Here is a 24,192-nt window from a genome sequence, read left to right on the forward strand (position 1 = left end):
CTTGGGAGATACTTTGCATATTACTTCACAGATTTTACAGCTAACAAATTGCTCCATTTTGATGCCATTGGTACAGAAGGTAGCACTAAGTTTGCAATGGGAATTGAACAGAGAAAACCTGGCAAAAAGAAATGTCACAAACAGGTGTGTGTAACTGGCCAGATTAGCTACTGAATATCTTCCAGTGTATTTTATGGAAGTACCAATACTACAATGGTGTGGGCTTCCTAACTTGATGCAAAAGCAATGCACAGTCTGAATAACATGGAACAATACTGCAACAATTCCTTGCTCACAAGCACACAGGGGAATTGTGTGTAAATGGAAAATTTAGCAATGAACATTTCCACTAGAATTAAAGTAGCAGTGGCACATTTAAGACTACATTAGAAAGCAAGGTATGTTTCACTTGTGCTCCCTGACAATGACGAGAAAGACCTGATCAAAGACTGAACTCTCCGGTTTAATACAAGCAAATGGATTTGCTAAACAAAATTAGTAAAGGCATTTTGCTTCAAATTACATAATTACGGACAGTAGATATATTAATAATGTAAAGTGGATCAGTTTTCCATATCCGGCCTCCACGTGGAGAAAGGGGCAGGGCGATCCAGCTAGCCCTGTTTGTAATCTCCATTCTATTCTATAGAAATAGAATAGGAAGGAAAGTTTGTGTTACAGGAGTAGTTTATTCTCTGAAATAGTTTTTTTTCTCTCTAAATTTTTCTCCCAACCCACCTCCCATTTCTTTGACTTCAGTGGTAACAATATCAGAAGCAGGGATGATAGAATAGGAAAGAAACAAGAATGCTTGAACACAGGAAGTTCATTAGATGATGCTGGAACAGTCACATACTTTCAGCATAACCTACCTCACAGTGTTTTTGTGGGAATAAAATGGAGTAAAGGATAATGATGTAAAATGCTTTGGGCCCCACTTGGAGAATGGTGGAATATAAATGAAATAAATAATAAATATAGCTAAAGATGGGAGATGGATTAAAAGAAGGTTGGTGAATGGCTGAGAAGGAGAGCATGAGGCAGGGAAAGCATATGAAGATTGCCAGGAGGAGGGAAAGGCGAAATCATGTGGAGAGGGGGCTTAGGAGAAAGTGATGACCCCCCCCCCCCCACAAGTCCTTACAGATCTCCTACCATGCAAGTGGGGCCAGCCCAGCAGCACTGCACAACTCGGCTGTAGTTTTCCTACCCAAAAGATACCTGTGGGTGGGGGGGTGGGGAGAGAGACAGAGGGGAAGATAAAGGCAAGTTGTTTATTAGGTAGGAAGGAGAGAATGAACGAGGAAAAGGGGAGGGGTTATGGGTGCTTTCAGAAAAGGGAAAGAGGAAATAGTAGGGACAGAAGGAAATGAGACGCCTCCCACAAATCCTTGCAGTTTCCCATCTTGTATGTATGAACAGCTGTGTTTTAACCCATCTAGAAGGCTTTGTGTGCTTCACAATCTTGCTTATTCTTCCAGGCATTCCATTCTTTTAATTTTATTTACAGAATCACATCCGTGCCTTCAGTGCTCTATTTGCTAACCAGATCCAAGAAAATTACAGCTGACCAGAGTCTGTAAAATAGTTTCCTTCAAGTTGTCTATATATTTTTTTCCCATTACGTGTCATATAAAGAAAGTTAAACATTTACTTGGGAAAGCCAGAGGATAAATGTCTAAGATACTCCTCCTCTTCCCATTTGTCACACTTGTTCACTCAGGCTTTTAGAATAAGCATGAGTGTCACCACCCTGGTTAGCAAAAGCGAAACACAGTTTGGTAAATGAAAACATCAATAACCATTTAAACAAATAAATGGTCTGCTTAAATGGGAAAAAAAAGAGAGAAAGAAGTCAAATTCCAAGTTCCAACAGAATAAACTGACAGATTAAGACTCCACTAGATTGAAATTCCTCATTTGTCATACATCTCTTCACTTCACTTATATCCTACCCCACTTTTTTCCTCCATGAGAACACAAAGTGGCATACATCATTATGCTCTCTTTCATTTTATCCTCACAACAACCCTGGAATGTGGGTTAGGTTGAAAGTATGTGACTGGCCCAAGGTCACACAGTGAGCTTCCATGGGAGAGTGGTGATTTGAATCTGTGTCTTTCAGAATGTAGTCTGACGCTATAACCAGTATATGAGACTGGCTCCCAAACTTTAATAAAAGGCAGACTATAACTTTCATGCCTTGCTTGTGAGAACCTTCAGGCAGTCGCATATGGCCCTAGGGACAGGGGGTAGCCCCTGTCCCCGGGTGCCACTAATCTGGTCACATGGGGAACACAAAATTGGTCCCCCACATGACCAGAAAGATGGGTCTTCGGCCACCCTTGCCCCCGCCCATGTCATCATTGATGTGGGCATGGCCAAGGAAACCTGAGGACACCGCCGTTCCAAGTCTCTTCCCTGGTTCCCGGCTCACAGCCAGCAGCTGGCAGTCACTTCTGCCCTCCCCTTTGCGGAGAGCAGAAGTAACTGAGGCTCCGTCCTCATCTCTTTTACTTTTATAAGCACGGGGGCAAGGTTGGGGGGCGGGACCATGACCCTGAGGGGCGGAGCCCTGCCCCCGTGCTTATAAAAGCAAAGGAGATGAGGACGGAGTCTCAGTTGCTTCTGCTTTCTCCAGAGGGGAGGGCAGAAGGGACTGCTGGCTGCCAGCCAGGAGCCAGGGGTGGGGCTGGGGGCTCAGGGGCCCCATTCACCAAGCCCCGCCACCTGAGTGTAGCGGGGGGCGCCCAGAGAATGGCTGTCTCTGTGCGCCATTTTCTCACCATACGCCTCTGCCTTCAGGTATCTGGTTGGTCCACTGGTAACAAAGTGTTGGCTCAGATTAACTTCCAGTAAGGAAATTTTTGTGTTATTAATGACATTCAGATTTGTTAAGTGCATAGAAACAGAGAAGTTCAAAAGTCCAAAGTTTCATGTTATTTAGAACAAAAGGTAGTACCATTTTATATAATTGTATTTTTTTTGTTTATTTACTGGCTAATATTGTTAAGTTACCTTGATCACTGTAATAGTTGTACCCAAACCCTTAAAAAAACAAGCAAACAAACATGAATTTATGATGCTGCAATGTACTGAAACAGTCCACTATCTTTCACAATATTTAGTGTGAGCAACGTCAGCTCCCAGACAGAGAAAGATCTTCCTTTACACCTTGTGAGGTAACTGCTAAAATGGCAGTGTTGCTGGTTGCTTCTTCATTTTACCAGCCAAAATCTAAAATAGGTCATGATTGTTAAAATAGAAAGGAAACATGTTTCACTGCCCCTACTGAGCTCATTTTACATTTTTTGTGTGAATTTCTTAGTAAGTTTTGTTACCACAACAATAAGGCAAATTATTTTTCTCCGGGATCAAGGAATAAATTATGAATGCTGTCTGTACCAACCACTATCTACCCAAGTCAGAGTTGGAAGAAATTGACTCAGCAGTGAGAGCTAGGCCTTGTGCTTTCAAAATGCAACAGGAATTTCTGTGTTGAGTCCAGGGTAAGTCCATGTGAGATAAGTACTGGAGTTATTAGTATCTAGGGGCTTAATTCTGTAGTAGAATCTGCCTCATTCTGATGTGGATCCTACCTTCTGTCTTCTGCTCCAGCAACGGCCATTTCCTGCAACTACTTGCACTTCTTACAACCTCCTTCCTATTGCTCCCTCTGCTGGACCAGACATGAAAGAAGACAAAAGTGTTTTGCCTGAGTCTTAATGAAGTACTACACCTCTTATCTAGCAAATGCTATCTACTTGAACTACCTTTATCAATTTAGGGTAGGTTTAATCAACCTTCAGATTAGGTAGATTTTATATGCTTTCTTTATTAATTTTCAAATCCTCTCTATACTCTAATAAGGAATTATCTTCTGCCTTTTCTTTCTGTTTTATTAACACAAGAAGCCTGTGATATGGGTTAGGATGAGAAAGGATGACAATTCAATAATCATCTAGTAACCTACACAGCAAAGGGGATTTAAAGCTAAGTCTCTGAAGTCCTAGTCCACCATACTCATCACTAGTTCAATGAAGATAATGCATCTCACTTTGCCAATAATGGATATACTTTCAAGCAGCCAAGTGTTGCTGTATTTCATTGGTTCTTTGCAACGCCTGAAAGACTTCTGGAAGTAGCATGGCAGCAGCACCATTCTTGGCTGCCACAGCCTCTAGACTGGACTGTAAAGTAGTTATGACCACATACCCATCTTTTGATAGCATCATCCTAAAAAGATTATTGCCAGGCTGCAGCTGGCAATGCCTAGGAGAAATTGTGGGGGCTGACATCACTTCCAACAAAACCAGAAGAGCCATGGTGACTGCTGTAGCATTTTACAAAAATTCTAAGGTACTGCTGGTAGAGGTGTATCAGGGTACAATGGCACCTAGGGTAACACCTGCTCCAGGCACCCCGCTTGGCTCCACCAGGCTTCCCAGGACTGCTGCTGCCAGCTAAGGTAAGTGGGCTGCAAAGGGGGGAGGTAGGGGCATGGGGGTGGTGCCCAGAGCAGATTTTGCATCCCCTACATGACTAAATGGCCTGTGCCCAGGGGACATGTGAAGGAGCAGCTATGGGCTGCTTCTCGGCCCAGCCCCGCTGGCTGAAGGAGCAGCCTGGCGGGGCCAGGCTGAGGGGACACTGCCATGAGCCTGCTGTGGGCCCCTTGGCCTGGTCCCATCAGGCTGCTCCTTTAGCTGGCAGAGGCCAGTTAAAGGAGCAGCCCAGCTGCCACACAGGTCAGGGGCGGCTGCAGGGACGACTGGCCAGCCTTTGCCATCTGCTGGGCCCAAGGTGAGAGATGGCTGGCTGGCTGGCTGGCTGGCTGGCTGGCAGCCGAGGGGCCAAGAGGCAGGTGGTTTCCCACCCAGCTGGGCCTAGGGCAGGGGGCGCCTCCGGAAGGAGCGTGCCAGGTAGCCATGCAAGGAATGACTGCGGGAGGAAGGAGGAGGGGTGTGGGGGGAGATTTTGCACCCCCACGTGACTAATGGCAAGTGCCCGAGGACATGTCACCCCACATGTTCCCATGGCCAGCACGCCCCTGACTGCTGGTGCCTGAACTGTCAATGAGCAATGAGCTGGGATTGCTGGGCTCACGTTCCCAGTTTGCACTCAGTTAAATCCATTCACTATACTGGTTTTAGAAAACTGTAACTCTGGATTGCACTGTACATCTGCTTTCAGCAAGAGTGGATCAGCAGAGTGTAAATGTATAAGTTGTTCATTAAAAAAGAAAATGACTAACAGATTTAGGGTGCATAAACTTATCTGCATACACACCGGAGCAGAAAGAAAAAAGAATTGTGAGCAAGCAGGGTCCTGAAAGAGGTAATGCCTTGCATAGCATGTTAGAGGCAGTAGCCCTTGCATTTCATTGAAGCCCATTGTTTTCATTTTGTTTCTCTATGTCAATCTATTTGCCTCTGATGAAGTGGGCTCCAGTTCATGAAAGTTAATACCACAATAAATCTACAAGTCTTTAAAATGCCACAGGACCTTTTGTTTTGGCTCCAGCAGATTTGCTTACTTGGATAGACTGTAATCTGAAGTCTCTGATAGTTTATGCTTCAAAGGATTGTTTCACACGCCTTCTCTCCCTCCTATAGTCTACCTTTTTATCCAAACATTATACAATTTTTAAATGTCTGAAGTTACAAATATTGTGATGTGTATACACAAATACATTTTTTTAAAATGTCTTTTATGATAAAAGGTAGGGAATAAATGAAAATAAATAAATAAAATAAAAGTGCCATATACCACTAATAACATGGTCCACAAAAAAGACCACTGATCAATGTACAACATTGTATTTATTTTATTATTTCTTTTAATCATATCCACAAAATAGGAACCAGAACACAAGGATTTCTAACCAGTAAATCTTGAAATGTCAAAATGTAGCCTTGACAATAATATCTTAGTTCCCAGAAGGACACAGACAGAACTACCTCTGGTTCCATCTCTCTATCCAATAATTTTACTACTGTTTGGAAATATGAAATACAGAGGATAACTGCATTAAGAAAATAAAACTAGATTCCCAGTGCAAAGGGCTGTGAAGGGTAACCTTCCCCATAGGATTTGCAGGAATCAAGATGTATTGAGCTTAATCATTTTACATGTAAAACTTTACTAAAATATTACCTAAGAATCAGAATTTCAGAGTTCACGTTTGGCCTTTGAAGTAATTCATTGACTATTCAGGTTCTGCTACACAGCAGTGGAACCTTCGGCAGTCTGATGATTTCCAGACCAGTAGGCCTTAGTACTCTGTGCATGTAAATCAATCACATGAGAAATGATCTCCCTTGCAAAAATGAAACCACAGTCACTTTACTGACAGCTTCTAATCAGGAAGTCCAATATTCCCCAAGGAGCAGCAGTGGCGTAGTGGTTAAGAGCAGGTGTACTCTAATCTGGAGGAATCGGGTTTGATTCCCCACTCTGCCACCTGAGCTGTGGAGGCTTATCTGGGGAATTCAGATTAGCCTGTACACTCCCACACACGCCAGCTGGGTGACCTTGGGCTAGTCACAGTTCTTCTAAGCTCTCTCAGCCCCACCTACCTCACAGGGTGTTTGTTGTGAGGGGGGCAGGGAAAGGAGTTTGTAAGCCGCTTAGAGTCTCCTATAGAAGAGAAAGGGGGGATATAAATCCAACTCTTCTTCTTCCACACCACTGAGATCAGCTCTGATCATGTTGAAGCCCTCCAACCAGAGGTGTATGGGAAGGAAATGGCACCTGGAGAGAACTCCTTTTCCGGGCGCTCCCCTCACCCCAGCAGTCCCTGCCCCATGTCAGCTGGCTTTCACAAGCTCCGGCTTGCCTGCACAGAGGTAGGGGACAGGCCTGGGGGGTGGAGGCAGGGGACAGGGCCTGCAAGGAGGTCCTTTTTTTAGCAGGCCCAATCCTGCCTTGGACTATCTTTTCAAGTTATGATAAGCATTTCAACAACATACCCATGAGTCTTTGCTAAACAGAATAGATCTGAGTAGGATTTTATCCAGGAAATATGGAGTAATGTTAATGTGGAAAAATCAAAAGCTGTTTGTTTTTTGGTGGGCAGTATGTTAAGGACAGACAAAAGAAAGTACTTTGTCACATAATGCATAATTAATTTAGGGAATTCACTGCCATAAGGTATGGTCATGACTGCTAACTTAAGCAGCTTTTAAAACTGATTAAACAAATACATGCCAGATAGTATTATCACTAGATACTCATCTTGATGGCTAAATTAAATCCCATATTCACAGACAGTATACCATTGACTACCTGATAAGGAAAATACAGTGGAGGGCCATTGCTCATTGCACTGCTTATGAGACCCTGCTGGCACCTGACCGGCAGCTATGAGAGCCAAGATGCCAGATTATGCAGATCTTGCATTTGCCCCAGCAGGCCTTTTTTATGAGTAGATCTCCTTAGGATTACTCTCTCAGTCTGTATAAAGATAGCACGTTTAAACTCTCCTTGTCATTGGTGTGCACCAGATTCAGACCATTTGTGTTCCATATCAGAAGAAACAGTAAAATTCAAAATGGATGTGAATTCCCCTCCTAAAATAGAACCCATATGCTCCAATGTGCAAATGACTTTACATTTGCTCTTACAGCCATGCCAGATATCTAAGGCAGATGAAAAGTCCAAATATATGAAATCAGCTTTTGCACTTTGGAAACTGAACAGATAAACTTAACAACATGTAAATCCAAAGCTCAGAAGGTCGTGAGGCAGATCTGTTTAGACTCTGAGACATTGCTGACATTGTGGCTATTAGATGTGAAAAACCAAATAGCAGGGTCTGCTTTGTTTCAGAATGTACTTTATGTTCTCCAGTCTATCATGCAAAAAGGATTCACCAATTTTGCTTACTGCTGGAAAGCAAATCCAATTCCCTATTCACCTTGAGAGTTTTTTGTATGTAAGGAAATTAGGGTGAATACATAGGTTTAAGAAATGGGCAAAAACAGCAGACATTTCATCCTGGCTTTGAATCTGTGCATACATCACAGCTGAATTCATGATTACTGTAAAGAAAGGCATATAGGCTTATTTTAGTGGTGTGCTGCATACAACTGAACAATCTGTGTACAACAGATTGCACAAGCCACTGAGAAAAAAAGATATGTAGAAGAACTCTTTCAATATACGACAATAGGGGCTAGAATTATACTTGCAGCAAAATGGAAGCAGAATGTCCAAGTTGAGAGGATGAAGAAAGTAAATTAGTTGATTATGGAGCAATGGCAAAATAAATGAATTTGTGAATAAGAGACCAATCAAAGAATTTCAGGATAAGTGGGAAGGATACTATTTACATTATTCTTAAAAAATGACAAATTGAGACAGCATTTATTGAAATGATATACATAAACGATTAATAACCCTCATAAAATGCTATATTCATAAGTGTTTTAAAGGTCAGAAAACAGGCATCCCCCTCTACATGCTAGGCGAACAGCCACAGTGTTGCGGCCACCCCTCACCTCCCAAAGGGACTTCCTGGCACCACCATCACCAAGAAGCCTCACTGTCCCACACCAACCTTACACTGGCAGCTGAGGTCCAGTAAGTTGAGACTCCCAGCTGCTGGCGTAATGCAGCATCTGGTCAGAAGGGAACTAATGTCAGTTCTTCCCCCCGCCACACTCCAAGCCTGTCATCTTGGTGCTGGCAGCGACAGCCCCGTGATGCTGGCATGGAGTCCAGCACCTTGCTCCAGCAGTATGGAAGGGCAGCACTGCCCACATGGCAGCAGGATTGCCCTCCCATCAGCATAAGTGCCCCATGGAGGGCATTTTCACTGGCAGAAGTTCACGCTGCTTCCACCAGCAGTTTCAGCTCCACCCCACCCCGGATGGGGGTCCTATATCACATTTAAATATATGAATAGATATATATTCATATTACATATAAAGCCTTTCCTTTATTTGGTAAGCAAAAAAAATAATTTGCCATCCTCCATTCTAGAATGTGTTAAACTCAACTTTGCTTACATAGATATTTGGATGGAAACTGTGAACAACATTTGTCTCTGTCATCTCCCTCAGTCAAAAAGCTACTAGTATAGTTTACCTCCCAGCCATGTCTAGCCCCTCCCATTTTGTTCCTGGGGATCAGTAGACTCTCATAAGTCTTCATGTGGGCAAACTGAGGATCTGTGGTATGAGGAGGCAGTCAGTGGAAACTGCCCCATGCCTCTGATAATACAAGTTTCCATTGTGGGGAAACAAGCTATATGATACAAGTTAACATTTTATGCAATATGAGGCGTTATTATGATTTTTAAAATGTTATCTACAAAAAGTGTCCTATTTGTATAGTGCTTGTAATTGTAATTTAGTGATCTTTTTCTGGGATTAAAAAAATCAAATGTTATAGAAAAGCCTGATGGAAATTTCCTTTGATGTTTTTCTGGCAACTGATGTTCACGTTAAACATTATTTTTCAGAGACTGCGTAAGAATTATATACAGGAAAATTGTATACATGCTTTGAAGAATAACTAGTGTGTCTCTTTGGGAGCAGGGTTTCTCATTGAGCTGGCTGATAAGAACCAAATCAGACCACATAGCTGAGAAGTATGATTTGCTGGGGCTGAACATTTAAGTGGCCCTTTGCTTTTCCTATTACAGCAACTATAAATATTTATATAGTACAGTGTGGGTGGCTAATTTTGGATACTTGATCTGTTCTAAGAGCCTGGGTGTCAACAAATACTTGAAGACAAATGCCAGAAGAGTAACCCTGCAGAAGTCAAAATACTACAATGCTTGAAAGAGAAATTAGCCTACTGTGGCATGATGCTACTGCTTAAACGGTGTTTAAACAGGCAGAAGTTTATAAGAAAATTAATTTAATCTTACCTATATGACTCTTTTACCTCATGAAGATGACTCTGAGAACATCAAGTACACTAATCTTACTGAATTCAAATGAAGCATAACTTGTACTCCACTCTGATTGAAAGAGTATTCAATCAAAAACATGTCTGGAGCAGGATGACTCAAGCTCAACTTCATGCTCGGCTGCTGTTTCTCCCAGTCAACTGAAGCACAGAAGCACACCACCACCATTTTAAAGAGCTTTTAAAAATGTCCCAATCCTGACTGGACCTGCAGAGCAGTAGGCTGAGGTGGTCCTGTCTGCCCCCCATGCTTTTTAAAGTGCCAAAGCAGCCACATGACAGGTATGTATGGTCATTTCAGTGCCTGAAAAGGTACAGGAAGGGGTGCAAGAGAGCCTCACACTGTGCTGCAGATCCTATCAAGATCAGGCCCACACATTATTTTTAAATCTCTCTAAAATCACAGTGATTTTCATGGGGTGGACTTGGACGTTGCCACATCTAGTTTGGCATCCAGTTTCCTGGCTATGGACAGAAAACAAGCTCTCCTTGTAAGGACTACTAGACAATTACAAGCAAGCCTTTATCTTTTACTAATACAAAGGTTTTTCCTTGATATTGAAACCCCAAAGGGACCCATAGGAATAGCTGTCCTCCAATTCAGGATCAAGCATTATGTCCTGGGGAGAAGAACAGATAACAATTATATTAATTGCTTTTCAGGTAGACATTTCTCCCCAAGGCATAATTGGTGTAGAAGACTTTTTAGTCATAGTCACTTCTTTTCAAAGGTTGGCCCCTATAAATCTCTCCTGATGTCAGCTCAAAAAAGTATCATAACATTTCAAAGCTGTACTTTTTCATAATAGCATACAGACACATACATTAAAACATAGATGGCACAAAGAAGTGTTGTTTTACCACGTCTCACATATATAGCTCATGACATTTAGCCATGGATATTTTCCTGCATATTAAGTTGGAAAGCAGTTGTTCATGTACCTCCTAAACCAACAAAGCAAGTAGCTTTAAGACTAAAGTCTTAAAGACGAAAGTCTCATTTTCTTGAGGTGAACCTGGATATCAGTTGTAATTCCAAAAGATCACCAGACATCATCTGGAGGTTGACAGCCTAACTGGTGGCACGGGAAGTATGAAGATAAATTGTAATATCCCTGTGGCTGGGCTATGGTTATACTACCAATATAGCTCATGACCACAGGTGAGATGATTTTGGTATCCTATATACTGAACGTACACTTCTACGGGAAGTGAAATAGGTGTCAGTATTTCAAGAGGTATAATTTCAAAATATAGTTAAAATGTTCAAATCGTAGAAATTCATCTTGTTTACAGAAAACTTTAAAAGCAGGATTTCTGCCCTGCCTAATCAGAGCAGGTTTAGTCACCATTTCAATAAAACTTCTTATCTGGGACTACGTGCTCTACATGCTGCTGAATCAACATCACTGATCTAGACTTCAAGGTTTGTATTGTCTTTTTTCTGCTCTGTATTTGAGTTGTTACCAGAAGCAAATAACAGCCCTCCTTCTTGTCTGCTTGCATTCCAGCTGTACGGCCTGTAGAGAAATCTTTCTATACTACAATGGCCAAATTAACAAATCTTGTAAACAGATGGTCAGAACAAGAGTTTGATGAGAAATGTATTTTTGATGAAAAACAGAATTTCTTATTTGAGGCTAAGTCAATTATGCAAGAATAATAACAATAGTAAGAATATTAATTAATTATAAGTAATTGTTTACTAGATACTTATTGCTGTTTTGAAATTAAATGTTAGAAGGTAACAAATTTTAAAACTATGTAATGTTCTCTCTGAATGATATTAGTGTTATAATTTCAAGATCAAATATATTAAGAGTTTATATGTATATATAGTTTATGGGTAGCTGTATTTTTTCTTTCTTTTTCTATATTTTTTATGTTTTTGAATTATATTTGAGAAAATTAATAAAATTCTCTACGTTTCAGATTCCCGAGTCTGTGAGATCATGGGGCATCCAGTTCTTGATGGGGTTGTAATGCCTCAGAAGGACTGTGCGAGAAGTATGGGGTGCTCCTGGATTCATCACTGTACTTTGAGGTTCCACTTATGATGGTGGCAACAGGACCTTACAGTACACATGTTCCACCCATTTTTGGACAAAGGGGACCTGGCAACAATCTTACATGCTCTGGTACCCTTTTGATTGGACTACTGTAATGTGCAATACATGGGGATGCCCTTGAAGACAGTCCAGCAGCTGGAGTTGGTACAGCATGTGGTAGGTAGGCTGTTAGGTTGATACACATCATGCCATTGGAAGGAACTGTACTGGCTCCCAGTTTGCTCCCAGGTCCACTTCAAGGTACTAATGTTGACATACAAAACCCTAAATAGGCTGGGTCTGACTTGCCTGAAGGGGATTAAAGATCATTGTTCTGAATTATGAATGTTGCCCTGGTAAATTTCAATGAGTATGTTATAACAAAAATACTAGGAAACCATTTCAGTCATTGCACTATGTTGCACCTGAAAGATAATGTTGCACTATTTTGAAAGGGAACAAATATTCCAATTAAAACTCAGAGGGAGCAGTCTGAGGGTTTGTTTCCGTGTTATATAAGCAGCCTTATTGCCAGAAGAACCTCACTGAAAGCTCTCCTAGACTCCACCTAATTGTGAGTACAGTAGGGGCACCCCTCTTTTATTTATGTATTGAATTTATACTTTACACCAATGGCCTTTAGGACCACTGGCAAAAAATACAATAAAACCATTAAAAACATTTACATAAATTCTTCTCTTTCAAAAATGACATTGACAAGTCTGAAAACAGCATTTTTTAGTATAGTCAACTGCAGTGTAAAGTTTGAGTCAGTTTACAATTTGGCACCAGTTAGGAAGGCAAACAGCCACATATGAAAGAAATGTAAGTCTTGGCTCCTAAGGAGTCAATGAATTAGGATATCCCTCACATCATAGGAAAACAAAGTAAGGGTTCTTTTATCCACAGTGAGCACTATTCTATACTTCCAACTGCAGATAATTTGTTGGATTCAGCACAAAAATACATGCCCTCTTTCAAAGACTGTAGCAGCTGTTTGTGCCGAGTCAAACTTAATATATCCCCACTTGTGTTTTTATTTGCAGAAGATGATATGCAATCAATTTATGAGTAGTATTATATAGAGAGAGGACAGTGCTAGGCATCTCACAAGAGCTTGTGCAAGTGGAACTGTGCTATGTCAGATTGTATTTCCACTTGCGCACTGCTGGATCTAAGCCACTGGAAGGATGATGCTATATCATACTGCAGTGCACTGCACTCAAAGCCTGTTCCACAGCTGTTACTCAGTTGGGGTCTCATCAGCCTCAATGAAGGAGCTTTGTGAAGAGATAGGAGTACATAATAATGATCCTTTTTACAGGATAATTGTTAACAGGAATTTTATGTTACATTCTTATGTTTATTTATTCATTCACTCTTTCAATTTATTAGTCGCCCTTCCCCAATGGTCTCAGGGTGACGTACAGCAGAAATAAATATAAGAACGTTAAAAAACCTACTTACAATACTTTAAAACAAAAACACAGATGACGATAAAAATCCTCCCCTCCTCCGAGCCCACTGGAGGCCAGGATGATGTAACATATTTTCAGCCTGGCTGGCCAAATGCCTGGTGGAACAGGTCCATTTTACACGCCCTGCGAAAACTCAACAAGTCTTGCAGGGCCCTGGTCTCTCTAGCGAGCCTGTTCCACCAGAGGGGGACTTGGACTGTAAAGGTCCTAGTGGAGGCCGGACATATTTCGGGCCAGTAACCAGGAAGGTTACATTTTGAACCCAAGTGCTTTGGTTTGTCTCTTATTTTATTACCAAGTATTGGAACTATTAAAATCAGTATTCAGCTCTGGTGTCACAGCTGGTGCCCCATGGTGTCTGCAATAGAATACAAAGGTGTAAAAAGGCAAATGCAGGCTTACCTGTCAGCATCCCCCAGGCCCAGTGAGGTGTTGCGTTGCAGAGTTTCCCGTACAACAGCCATCCCATCAGGAAGTCTATTTAATCTTCTAGTGTAAAGGCCCAGACCACCATCAGTCATGTACCTTAAAAATACCAGAAAACAGCAGAACAGCCAGATTACCAAAACAACTCACGAGCACAAACATCTGACTCATGAGATGACATAGACATGTAAATTCATAATCTATATCTACCTATAATCCATGTTTAGCATGGATTAAAATTATAAAACAAAGTATTAATATTCATTCATGTCAGAATTTTAAAGTGTTTATTGCATTGGCTATATTTCTGTTCAAATTCTTTTTCTTTTTTAAATTGACATGTTGAAAGCATGGCAAAGAATGGGCTGGTGATAATTTGTTTAGTATATACACTTCTAATTCATTCTCAAGATCAGAAGGATTCAGAGAACATTTTTTATCCTGGCAAACATTATATAAAGCATGGATTTGCCAAATATCAGTGTAAATACCTACCATATATACTCGCTTGTAAGTCGAATTTTTCAGCACATTTTTTGTGCTGAAAAAGCCCCCCTCGACTTATACGCGAGTGAGGTGTATTAAAAAAAAATATTTTAGGGTTTTTACTTTGTCAGCCTCCAGGGGGCGCATTTTTTAGGCTAGCAGCACCACAATTTCAGGGATATTTCAAGAGACTCTCCTGATGTTACCACCCAAGTTTGGTAAAGTTTGGTTCAGGGGATCCAAAGTTATGGACCCCCAAAGTGCATGCCCCATCCCCCATTGTTTCCAAAGGGAGCTAATAGTAGATGGGGCTACACTTTTGAGGGTCCATAACTTTGGACCCCATGAACCAAACTTCACCAAACCTGGGTAGTATCATCAGGAGGGTCTCCTAAAGATGCTCTGAAATGTTGGTACCACTAACATAAACATTCATCCCCTGACCAAAAATCCAGTTTTGAAGAATTTTAACTCTTGTGTTTTAGCTTGGTTGCTGATTGAGCTAAGATTTTTGTACTTTTAAAGTTATTGTTGAGACCATACTGTTTTTGTTGACCCTCTTTTCCACTTACAGAGCTAGTTTACTGTTTTTCTTTTAAATAAATATTCAAAAACATTTAACCTACTGATGCCTCAATTAATGTAATTTTATTATTTTTGAAGTTTACCAGTAGTTGCTGCATTTTCCACCCTTGACTTATACGTGAGTCAATAAGTTTTCCCAGTTTTTTGTGGTAAAATTAGGTGCCTCGACTTATATGTTTGTCAACTTATACATGAGTACATACGAATTTTCCCCAATAGTCATTTTGTACCTCCTTTTGTTTAGTGCTCAGCCTTCTAGAAATGGTCATGTGTATTTAAAATATCACTTTACATATTTTTGAAACAACTTTAAAAACAATTTTTCTTGCTTTATTTATTATTTCATTTATTTATTTTCTTCATTTATAATCTGCCTTCTCCATTGAGACTCAAGGTAGATTAGAGTTATAAGAACAATGCAACAGAGACCAGTATAATACCTATAATGCTCAATGCAATACAGTTGTATCACATAATCAAAGAGCAATGATATAAAAACAGAATGGCCTAAATTAAACCAGGGATGCCAACTGTGAGTCAAATTAGTTCCATCAAGTTATTTTTCTGGTGTCCAGAACAAAATGGTGACCTGTCCTATTGCAGTCAAAGTGCAGTGGAGATTTTGCCCACAGATTCACTCATCAGGAAAATAAAGCTAATTTTCAAATTGCAATGAGAGAGGAAGAGAGACAGCTACCCTCCCAATGCCCTAGTTGATAGCTGCTCAGAGAAGCAATGTGATGCTCTGCTTGTTTCATACATTTTATTGTTCTTGTACAGTGGTTCTCAACCTTCCTAATGTCACGACCCTTTAAATACAGTTCCTCATGTTGTGGTGACCCCCCAACCCTAACATTTATCTATTTTACATATGGAGAACACTGATGCAGAGAGTCTTAGGCGACCCCTGTGAAAGGGTTGTTTGACCCCCAAAGGGGTCCCGATCCCCAGGTTGAGAACCACTGTTCTAGTACTTCATCTGTCTTCCAAGAAGTCATACAACAATAGCCAAACAGCTACACTGAGATAGTGTTCTGGAAAGCATTTTCATTCTTTGTCCTGCCACCCACAACATAATGTTTCCCTAGTTCACGTACTTCATAACTATGAATCCCTTGTTGCTTAGTAGCATTGACTTCATTGAGTCACCAGGGAGTTGGGCTATGCTGCAAAATGCAGTTTGGCTCCCAAACTACTTCTGACATATTGAGAATTCCTGAGAATACAGAACTAGGATATTCTTGCTTTAGGACTCACAACATTCCAAAACAACTAAATAGTAAGTTGCTCAGCCTTGGCAAAACTGGGGCTCAGTTCTGGCCTTCAAGAAGAAAACTGTTCTCTTCAAAGAGCCATAGTTTAATCTCTTGGGTGAAGATAGCAGTTTATCATAATTCCCAAAGAATATGAGAGACTGGAGGGTAAACAAAGCCTTTTACTGACAGGTGTGCATAACAGGGTATCTGATGAAGGCAGCTTTAACTCTGGCAAGCTAATATCCCCAAAATCTTGTTGGTATCTAAGGTGCTACTAGGCTCAAATCTAGCTGTTCTACTGAGACCAACACACCTACTCTTGGAAATTACGGTAAGTTTCCTAATTATTATTTATTGCTAACCAATAGGTACTCTGTGAACCAAATAGATTATGACTAAGGCTGACGTTGAATCCTGGAATTATCTGGAATTTGGTAGTTGATTGCAAAGTTAATTGAAGAACTCATGGGAAAATTATAGATGGCATGAAATAAATGGGAGAGGGGCTGTCAGGAAGTACTAGGATTCACTAGATAGGCTGAGGCCTGCTGCACTGGACACTGACACCACTGTTTGGGCATCTGACCCTCCTGCTATCAGTCACAAGGATTGTTCTCCCCATCCACTCACCACCTGAGGGATTAGTAGCCAGATCTCAGTCAGTCAGGACCCACCACACATCAACAGATCAATTGACTCATGACCAAAACCAAGGATATGCCTAGGAACTGAAATGTGCTATTGGAATTAAAAATAATGTATTGACCATAGTCACATGATTTCAGGAAGATCTTCAGTAGATCCAATCTTCAATTCTTGGGCAAGTCACTAGAGTGGATTGTGGCCTCTCAGCTCCAGGGGTTCTTGGAAGAAACTGAATTTCTGGACCATTCTAACCTGGCTTCAAGCCAGGCTTGGGAATAGAGACTTTGGCTGCCCTGGTTGATGACCTCTATTGAGAACTAGACAGGGGAAATGCTAGTTCTGCTGATTTCTCTGAGGCTTTTGATACTATCAGTCATAGTACCATAGTATGCTGCCTCTCAGCACTGGGATTAAGGGGTACCATATTATGGTGGTTCAAATCCTATTGGGTGATTGGTCTCAGAAGATAGTATTGGGAGATTCCTGCTCTGCCCCATCAACTGTGGGATGCTGTAGGGTTTCATCTTATCCTCCATGCTATTTAATATCTATAGGAAGCCACTGGGAAACATCAGCAGGAGATATGGACTGTGATGTCACCAATATGCAGGTGATATCCAGCTCTACTTTTTTTCCACCCAATTCTGAGGATGATGTAAATGTTCTGCACTGGTGCTTAGAGTTAGTAATGGGCTGCATGAAGGTGAACAAGCTGAAACTTAATCCTGATAAGAAAGAGTTTTTCTAGATTAGGAGCAAAAGGTTCAAGTTATTACTGCAAGTTTTCACTCGTCATAAATGTGAGAATGTATAGATGGCATAAACCTGCACTCATTTATGCATATTCTCATCCACAAATGTGCTGCAACATGCTATGCTGCAAAATGCAGTTTGGCTCCCAAACGACTTCTGACATATCGAGAATTCCTGAGAATACAGAACTAGGATATTCTTGCTTTAGGACTCACAACATTCCAAAACAACTAAATAGTGATTAGTTGTGATTAGAGGAGCTAATCCAAACTAAAACTGCCATATTAGCAGTACAATTCTATGCAGGCTTACTACCACCTGAGTCCACTGAAATCAATGGGCTTAGACTGGAGTAACTCTACATTAGTCTCAGAGTTCTTTGGGGATAAGGCAGGATATACATACATACATACATACATACATACATACATACATACATACATACATACATACATACATACATACATACATACATACATACATAGTAGCAGCACAAGCCAAAGCAGAATTATACTCTCTATGTCAATTGAAGTCAATAATAGTTGGGTTTTAGTGATTTTATGACTCATGGAGCTTATTATTTATTTATAATTTTTATTTTATTTTGTGCTCTATTTGTCTGTTGTTTATTTTGTTGTTCACCGCCCAGAGCCCTTTGGGGGAAGGGCAGTATACAAATCTGAAAATAAATGAATGAATGAATGAATGAATGAATGAATGAATGAATGAATGAATGAATGAATGAATGAATGAATGAATGAATGAATAATATGCTACACTGTTCAGAATTGAACTGAAAATGACAGATAACTGATTGGAATTTTCATCAGAGTACCTCCTTTTAAAAACAACATCAAATAAAACAACCAGTTCAGCTCAGTAAAGGAACTATGATACATTCAACTGCTTTTATTAAAATGCCACAGTACATTGTCCTGTTTGGATTACTTTAATGTAGCAAATTATTAATATTGTTCTTTATTTATACACACTAAAAGAATTCATGATAAACCGGTTATTCTGAGAACAATGCCTGTTTGCTTTAAATTAAATTTTAAATTGCAGACAACAAAAAATCTTATACACATACACATACAAATTAAGTATAAGTGTTCAAAATCACTGACCTTATTATTTCATCTAAACTATAGATTGAACGTACAATCCTATAAATGTACATTTAAAAAATACTCTTGATAGTTTTCAAACCCAATATGGATAGAATATCAGTCTTCCCCCACCCCAAAGCCTGCACTTATCTCCTAGTTTCTCTATAGTTTCAATACTTAATTCAACTGAGCAACAAATTAATAAAATTTTAACAAGTAGACAGCTTTGATCAAAGATCAGTAAAATACCATGCTTTACTTAGCTGTGAACAGAAAAGCTATTCCTTTCCACTCTTCTGTTGCAGTTGTAAAACAGACTGAAAATGCCCTTCAGCGTTACAAAGTTCATTGCCATTCACTGACTTTCCTTCCCAAGAATCATCTTTGCTGAGGAGAAGAGACAAAGCCTTCCCATCACGTGGGTCATTCAAATGTTATTACACTTTAATTGATAATCTGCCAATGGCTGAGAAAAACACTTCTTAGACCAGAGAAGCACTACGCCCATTTCTGACTTTCTGAATGACTCTGGTTACACTGTCAGCAGAAACAGATAAAACCTGACTGTGAAGCCTGACTTAATTATTAAATTTCACATGCAACAGGATGGAAAAGGAAAAAGTGTAATGGATGTAAGTTAGCTTTGTTAGTCTCTACTGGGATCAAGAACAATAGCCAATTGCCCCTTGGGGATTTCACAAAGAGGTTGCTAAGCTAGTTAAAACTAGGGACAGGGCTATTCTCAGTGCTTTGTCCCCAGGGACAGGACACAATACTTTTCTCTCAACTGCATAAACAAGGAATGGAACAGTTTCAATGGAACTGCTAGAAGCAAACTTGCCTGAAGTATTTCTTTGTACAAAAAAAATCACCCTCAAAGTAGAAGAGTACAGAAATAATGTAAGAAAGTACAAGGATAAGGACAGATAATTAAATTGGTGAGACAGCTTAAATCAGAATGACATTTTAGAATAAAGAGAGTTCAAAATTGAAATTTGGATTGATTTCAAATCCTAACTTTACAGGAAGTCCATATATTCTACAGCAACAAACCTGAGTTTTGCCACTGAGGGTATGTGCACCAAGAAACCCCTGCCAACTCCAGATCTCTAATGTGGATTGACACATGTGTTTCAAACATATGTTTGTTGAATTCACACTTTGCAATTTTTTAGATGGAAACTTCAAAAATCCTAAGTATACACTTCATGAAGCCCACCCCAATCAAAGTTAAGCCTGTTCAGGTCCTATCAGTGTCAGTGGGGTAACTAAACACATGCTTAAGATCTAAACCAGAAGCGGGAGGGGGCATGCATATCTTCTCTTGCTAGGAGGATTTTTTAAGTAAGGTTTTTGCGGGATGCCAATTTAATGCAGCAATCGCTGTTTTAAATTAAATTAATATTTTAGAGTTTATGGGGCTGAGTTTTTCAAGTTATGTATTATTTATTGGTTGTTATTTACTCACCCCTCTTGTTATTGTATTTTATGTTGATGTTGTACATTGCCCAGAGCCCTCCATGGATGGGGCAGTATACCAAATTGAATGAATGAATGAATGAATGAATGAATGAATGAATGAATGAATGAATGAATGAATGAATGAATGAAGGTATTAGAACTGGGCTGGAAGACAATTGCTTAAAACCAAGCTAAGAGCTAAGCAGGGTAACAACACAAGGGAGTGGTAAATCTTTAGCTCCCCTAGCCTGTATGTTAATTTTAATTTTTTTAAAAAAAACACAGACCCCCACTAGATTTAAGATGTGAATTGGTCAGCCTGGGTAGAAATATATATGGATTTCTCCCACACATACACTTTGTCTCCAATTTGGTTCTAAACCACTGAAATCAACGGGTCTTCAAAGTGATTCATGTTGGTTCAATCATGCTTGTAATGAAAAGGATAGTCTTTCACCAGTCAGAACCACTTTATACATTACAGGGAACAGGGTAAGAAAAAGGATGGCTGAATAGCCTTTCAAGCGTCTGTGGGTTTTTCTGAGTCAACTACCCATGTCTAATAGGCAGATATTCTTCTATCGGTTGGAAAAAATAAATACCAAATACATTCTGACCTACCCACATGTCACAATGCCTCTTCTTTTACTCTTTTTGATTAGTGGAGAACTTTATGACTCTTCATTGTAACCTTTCTGGACATCACTGACAATTCCATTCAGCAAGATCAACCTTAACCAAGAACCACCTTAACTAGTACTGATGAAATAATGACCAGAAATTGTTGATCTTGCCTTTCTTGTACCCAGCATTTGGTTTTGGTCTGGTTTGGGTCTAGTTCCAGCAGTTTAAGCAACTTCTGGCAATTGAATTGAATTAGTCCCACAAGGGTTCAAAGAACCAACTGGGATAAAAAGAACTGCATCCCTTACCGAAGGCAACATCTGTGCCAAATTTCAAGCAGATTGGAGAAAAAGTCCCAGTTTTTGATGCCAACCTGTCCTTCTCCACCTGCAGCATGAACACGAAACATATTTTCCCACTTAAGGCTACATAAATGGTGCACTAATTGGAAGAAAATGGAAATGTTGTGCCTCCTCCTTGCACTGTTTCCTCAACCTGAAATGGCTGTACAAAAATGTTCTTTGCTCCACTGAGAAAACATACATGTAGGCATTAGTAAAGGTAGTGGACAAATACTGGCTCCCATTTTAGGTTAAAAAAAAAGTCCCGGTGGCCAGGGGTGGGGGTGGGGGAGCATTAAAGCACCTTTACAGTGTACAGTTCTCATCTGAATGGGGCTCACCTGTACCTTGGCAATTAAATTCTCAGAAGGGAACTATCTGAACCTGTCTGAGCAGCAGTGGCGTAGGAGGTTAAGAGCTCGTGTATCTAATCTGGAGGAACCGGGTTTGATTCCCAGCTCTGCCGCCTGAGCTGTGGAGGCTTATCTGGGGAATTCAGATTAGCCTGTGCACTCCCACACATGCCAGCTGGGTGACCTTGGGCTAGTCACAGCTTCTCGGAGCTCTCTCAGCCCCACCTACCTCACAGGGTGTTTGTTGTGAGGGAGGAAGGGCAAGGAGATTGTAAGCCCCTTTGAGTCTCCTGCAGGAGAGAAAGGGGGGATATAAATCCAAACTCCTCCTCCTCCTCCTACATAGAAGATCCATGGACTTTATCATATATAAATCACAGTAAAGCCACTCTCAGAGAATTGCTGTAAGAATAGTAGAAATGGAGATGCTGAGCAGCAGAAATTAGCCCAGTTTATTTTGCTAAATCTCTAGGGCCATAACAATAGTAATTGCCTGCCTCCCTATTAGCAGATTTCTCTCTAAACGTGTCCTGGTTTATCAGCAAAAAACTATTAGCAACCATTGTGCTAACAGGAAATTAAAAATGTAGAGGTCTTACAGTGATTCTGAACAAGTCTACTTAGAATTCTTCTAAGGTGTAATAAATGGAGCTTTCAGGAAAACGTGTTTAGAATTATACTGCAAGTATCCTATGATATGCACTGTGTCTAATGTAGCAACATAGCCAGTGGTGGGATTCAGCAGGTTTGAACCACTTCGGCAGAACCGGTTGTTAAAATGGTGCTTGTAAACAACCAGTTGTTGAATTATTTGAATCCCACCACTGAATATAGCCATGTAGCCACTGTGGAGAAACATACAGATTTTCCAATATAACCAAAGGCCAATAAAGGCCAATGTATACAGTACAGGTCTCCATTCAGACACTTTGGGGGATGTCTGGGACTGCTCATAGCAAAATACTTGCATGGAGATGCCATTCAATCACAGCTTCAACATCAGGACTGATTCATGATCCCTGTGATTTGGTGGCCATAATGGCTTGACAGGGAGTCACTGAGATTCCTACAAATCATGTCAGGAATGCATACAGCCCCAAGGTGAAGACAGGACATTATGCTAGCTAAACCACTGATCTAACAAATGGTTTTAATAACATCAAAACAGCTTTTTCTATAGTCATTGAATAGTGTGAGGTTTCCAATTCCTTATCTAGAATTAAAAGCCTTGACTTGTTTCCCTACTAAAACACAATTTTTTTAATTGGATATGATGTCCTTGGAGTTAAGCAAACATGCATATTCTTAAGGCTACATAGTTTACTAGGTTAGAAATAAATTCAAGCATTAACATCCATAATTCCTCTGCAGCTACTGGAACATGAAGCAGTGGTTTCCAATAGATGTATTTCCCCTTCATTTAATTCTTTCCCAGCTAAATGTTGCTCCAAACCATATTTTTATCCTCACATTCTGCTACACACACACACACACACACCCCAATTCTTGGCTGACCACCATCTCCTGGCCAACTCCATACTTCTGGTCTAATGCTGGAACTTGAGGTCTGACCACAAGCTCTGCCTTCTAGTGAAAAACAAAGAAATGAATAACTAGCCAGCTAAGGTCATTTCAAGTTTCAGCCTGTTCAAAATGGAATGAATTGGTGAAGGGCAGAAATAAGTATCATTCAGTTATGAACCTTTTTGTATGATAAGCCCAAAAGACAAAGAAAAGCAAGAGTACTGGGGAGAGGGAAAATGTGAAAAAGAAACAAGAATCTCACACATAGGAACTTCTGCTTGCACATTACTTGAACAGACACAGAGCAACATATATAGAAAAGCCAAGCTATAACAAAATGTATGTTCTGTTGGAGTCTACTGACTTTGATATTACATTTCCCTCTAGTGGGCAGTTCTGATGTGGAAGAAAGAAAATTAGATTGAAAATGCATTATGTTGTTTCTTCCATTCAAAATGATCTTACCACAAATGGCAACAGCATATGTTGCATTTATTTCTTTTTAGCATCTTGCTGGTACCGAAGGAAACTCTCCTTCTGGTATTTTATAGGCCATCCTTACCATCTTTTTGTGTATGTGAATGCAATGCAAATAGTGGAGCAATGGAAACAAGCTCTGTGGAGCAATGGAAACAAGCTCTTTACTACAAGTGACAAAATCATTTTGGTGTAGAAACAGTATCAGTAATATGAGACCTGCACAAACTCTTTTTTAGGTGGGGGGAGGGTGCTTGGTCTGTGAAGTGATTAAAATGATGGTTTAGCAGTAACTTAAAATAAATTGGGTTCCAGTTCTCTTCTGGACTATTTGCATTGCTTCAACATTCAAAGCAATGGGACTGTTCCAATATGACAGAGAGCAATTCAAACAAACAGCACATCCAGGAAGATAAAATAGATGACATTCAAATTTTTATTAGTCAGCCTGGAATAATGCAGCCTTATATGGCATATAACTATAGTTTTAAACTCTCTTCATCATTTACAGTTAAACTTTTTCTGTTACTCTGAGCCAAGCTGTTTGAATACTCTTACTGTGCCTTTTGAACTCACCAAATAGCATTCATTTATTTTTAACCTTGTTGAGGGCCCCTGGAATAAACACTAAAACTGTTACAAAGTTTACATTTGAATTGGGCTACAGTGCAGTTTCGTTTTCATCAAGTAACATTTGTTAGCATT

The 24,192-nt window shown here is 40.2% G+C and overlaps 1 protein-coding gene across 6 annotated transcripts in view; it reads right to left on the reverse strand.

The window, feature by feature from the left end:
* Positions 1 to 24,192, reverse strand: part of NAV2 (neuron navigator 2) — a 325,098-nt gene that overhangs the window by 99,095 nt on the left and 201,811 nt on the right. For all 6 annotated transcript variants that reach the window (XM_048486861.1, XM_048486863.1, XM_048486862.1 and 3 more), the window contains one exon: positions 13,850 to 13,972. In XM_048486861.1, the coding sequence (XP_048342818.1) occupies positions 13,850 to 13,972 (123 nt within the window). The remainder of the gene's footprint in view (positions 1 to 13,849; positions 13,973 to 24,192) is intronic.

Source organism: Sphaerodactylus townsendi, linkage group LG02 (genome assembly GCF_021028975.2).
Source record: "Sphaerodactylus townsendi isolate TG3544 linkage group LG02, MPM_Stown_v2.3, whole genome shotgun sequence".
Lineage (NCBI taxonomy): Eukaryota > Metazoa > Chordata > Lepidosauria > Squamata > Sphaerodactylidae > Sphaerodactylus > Sphaerodactylus townsendi.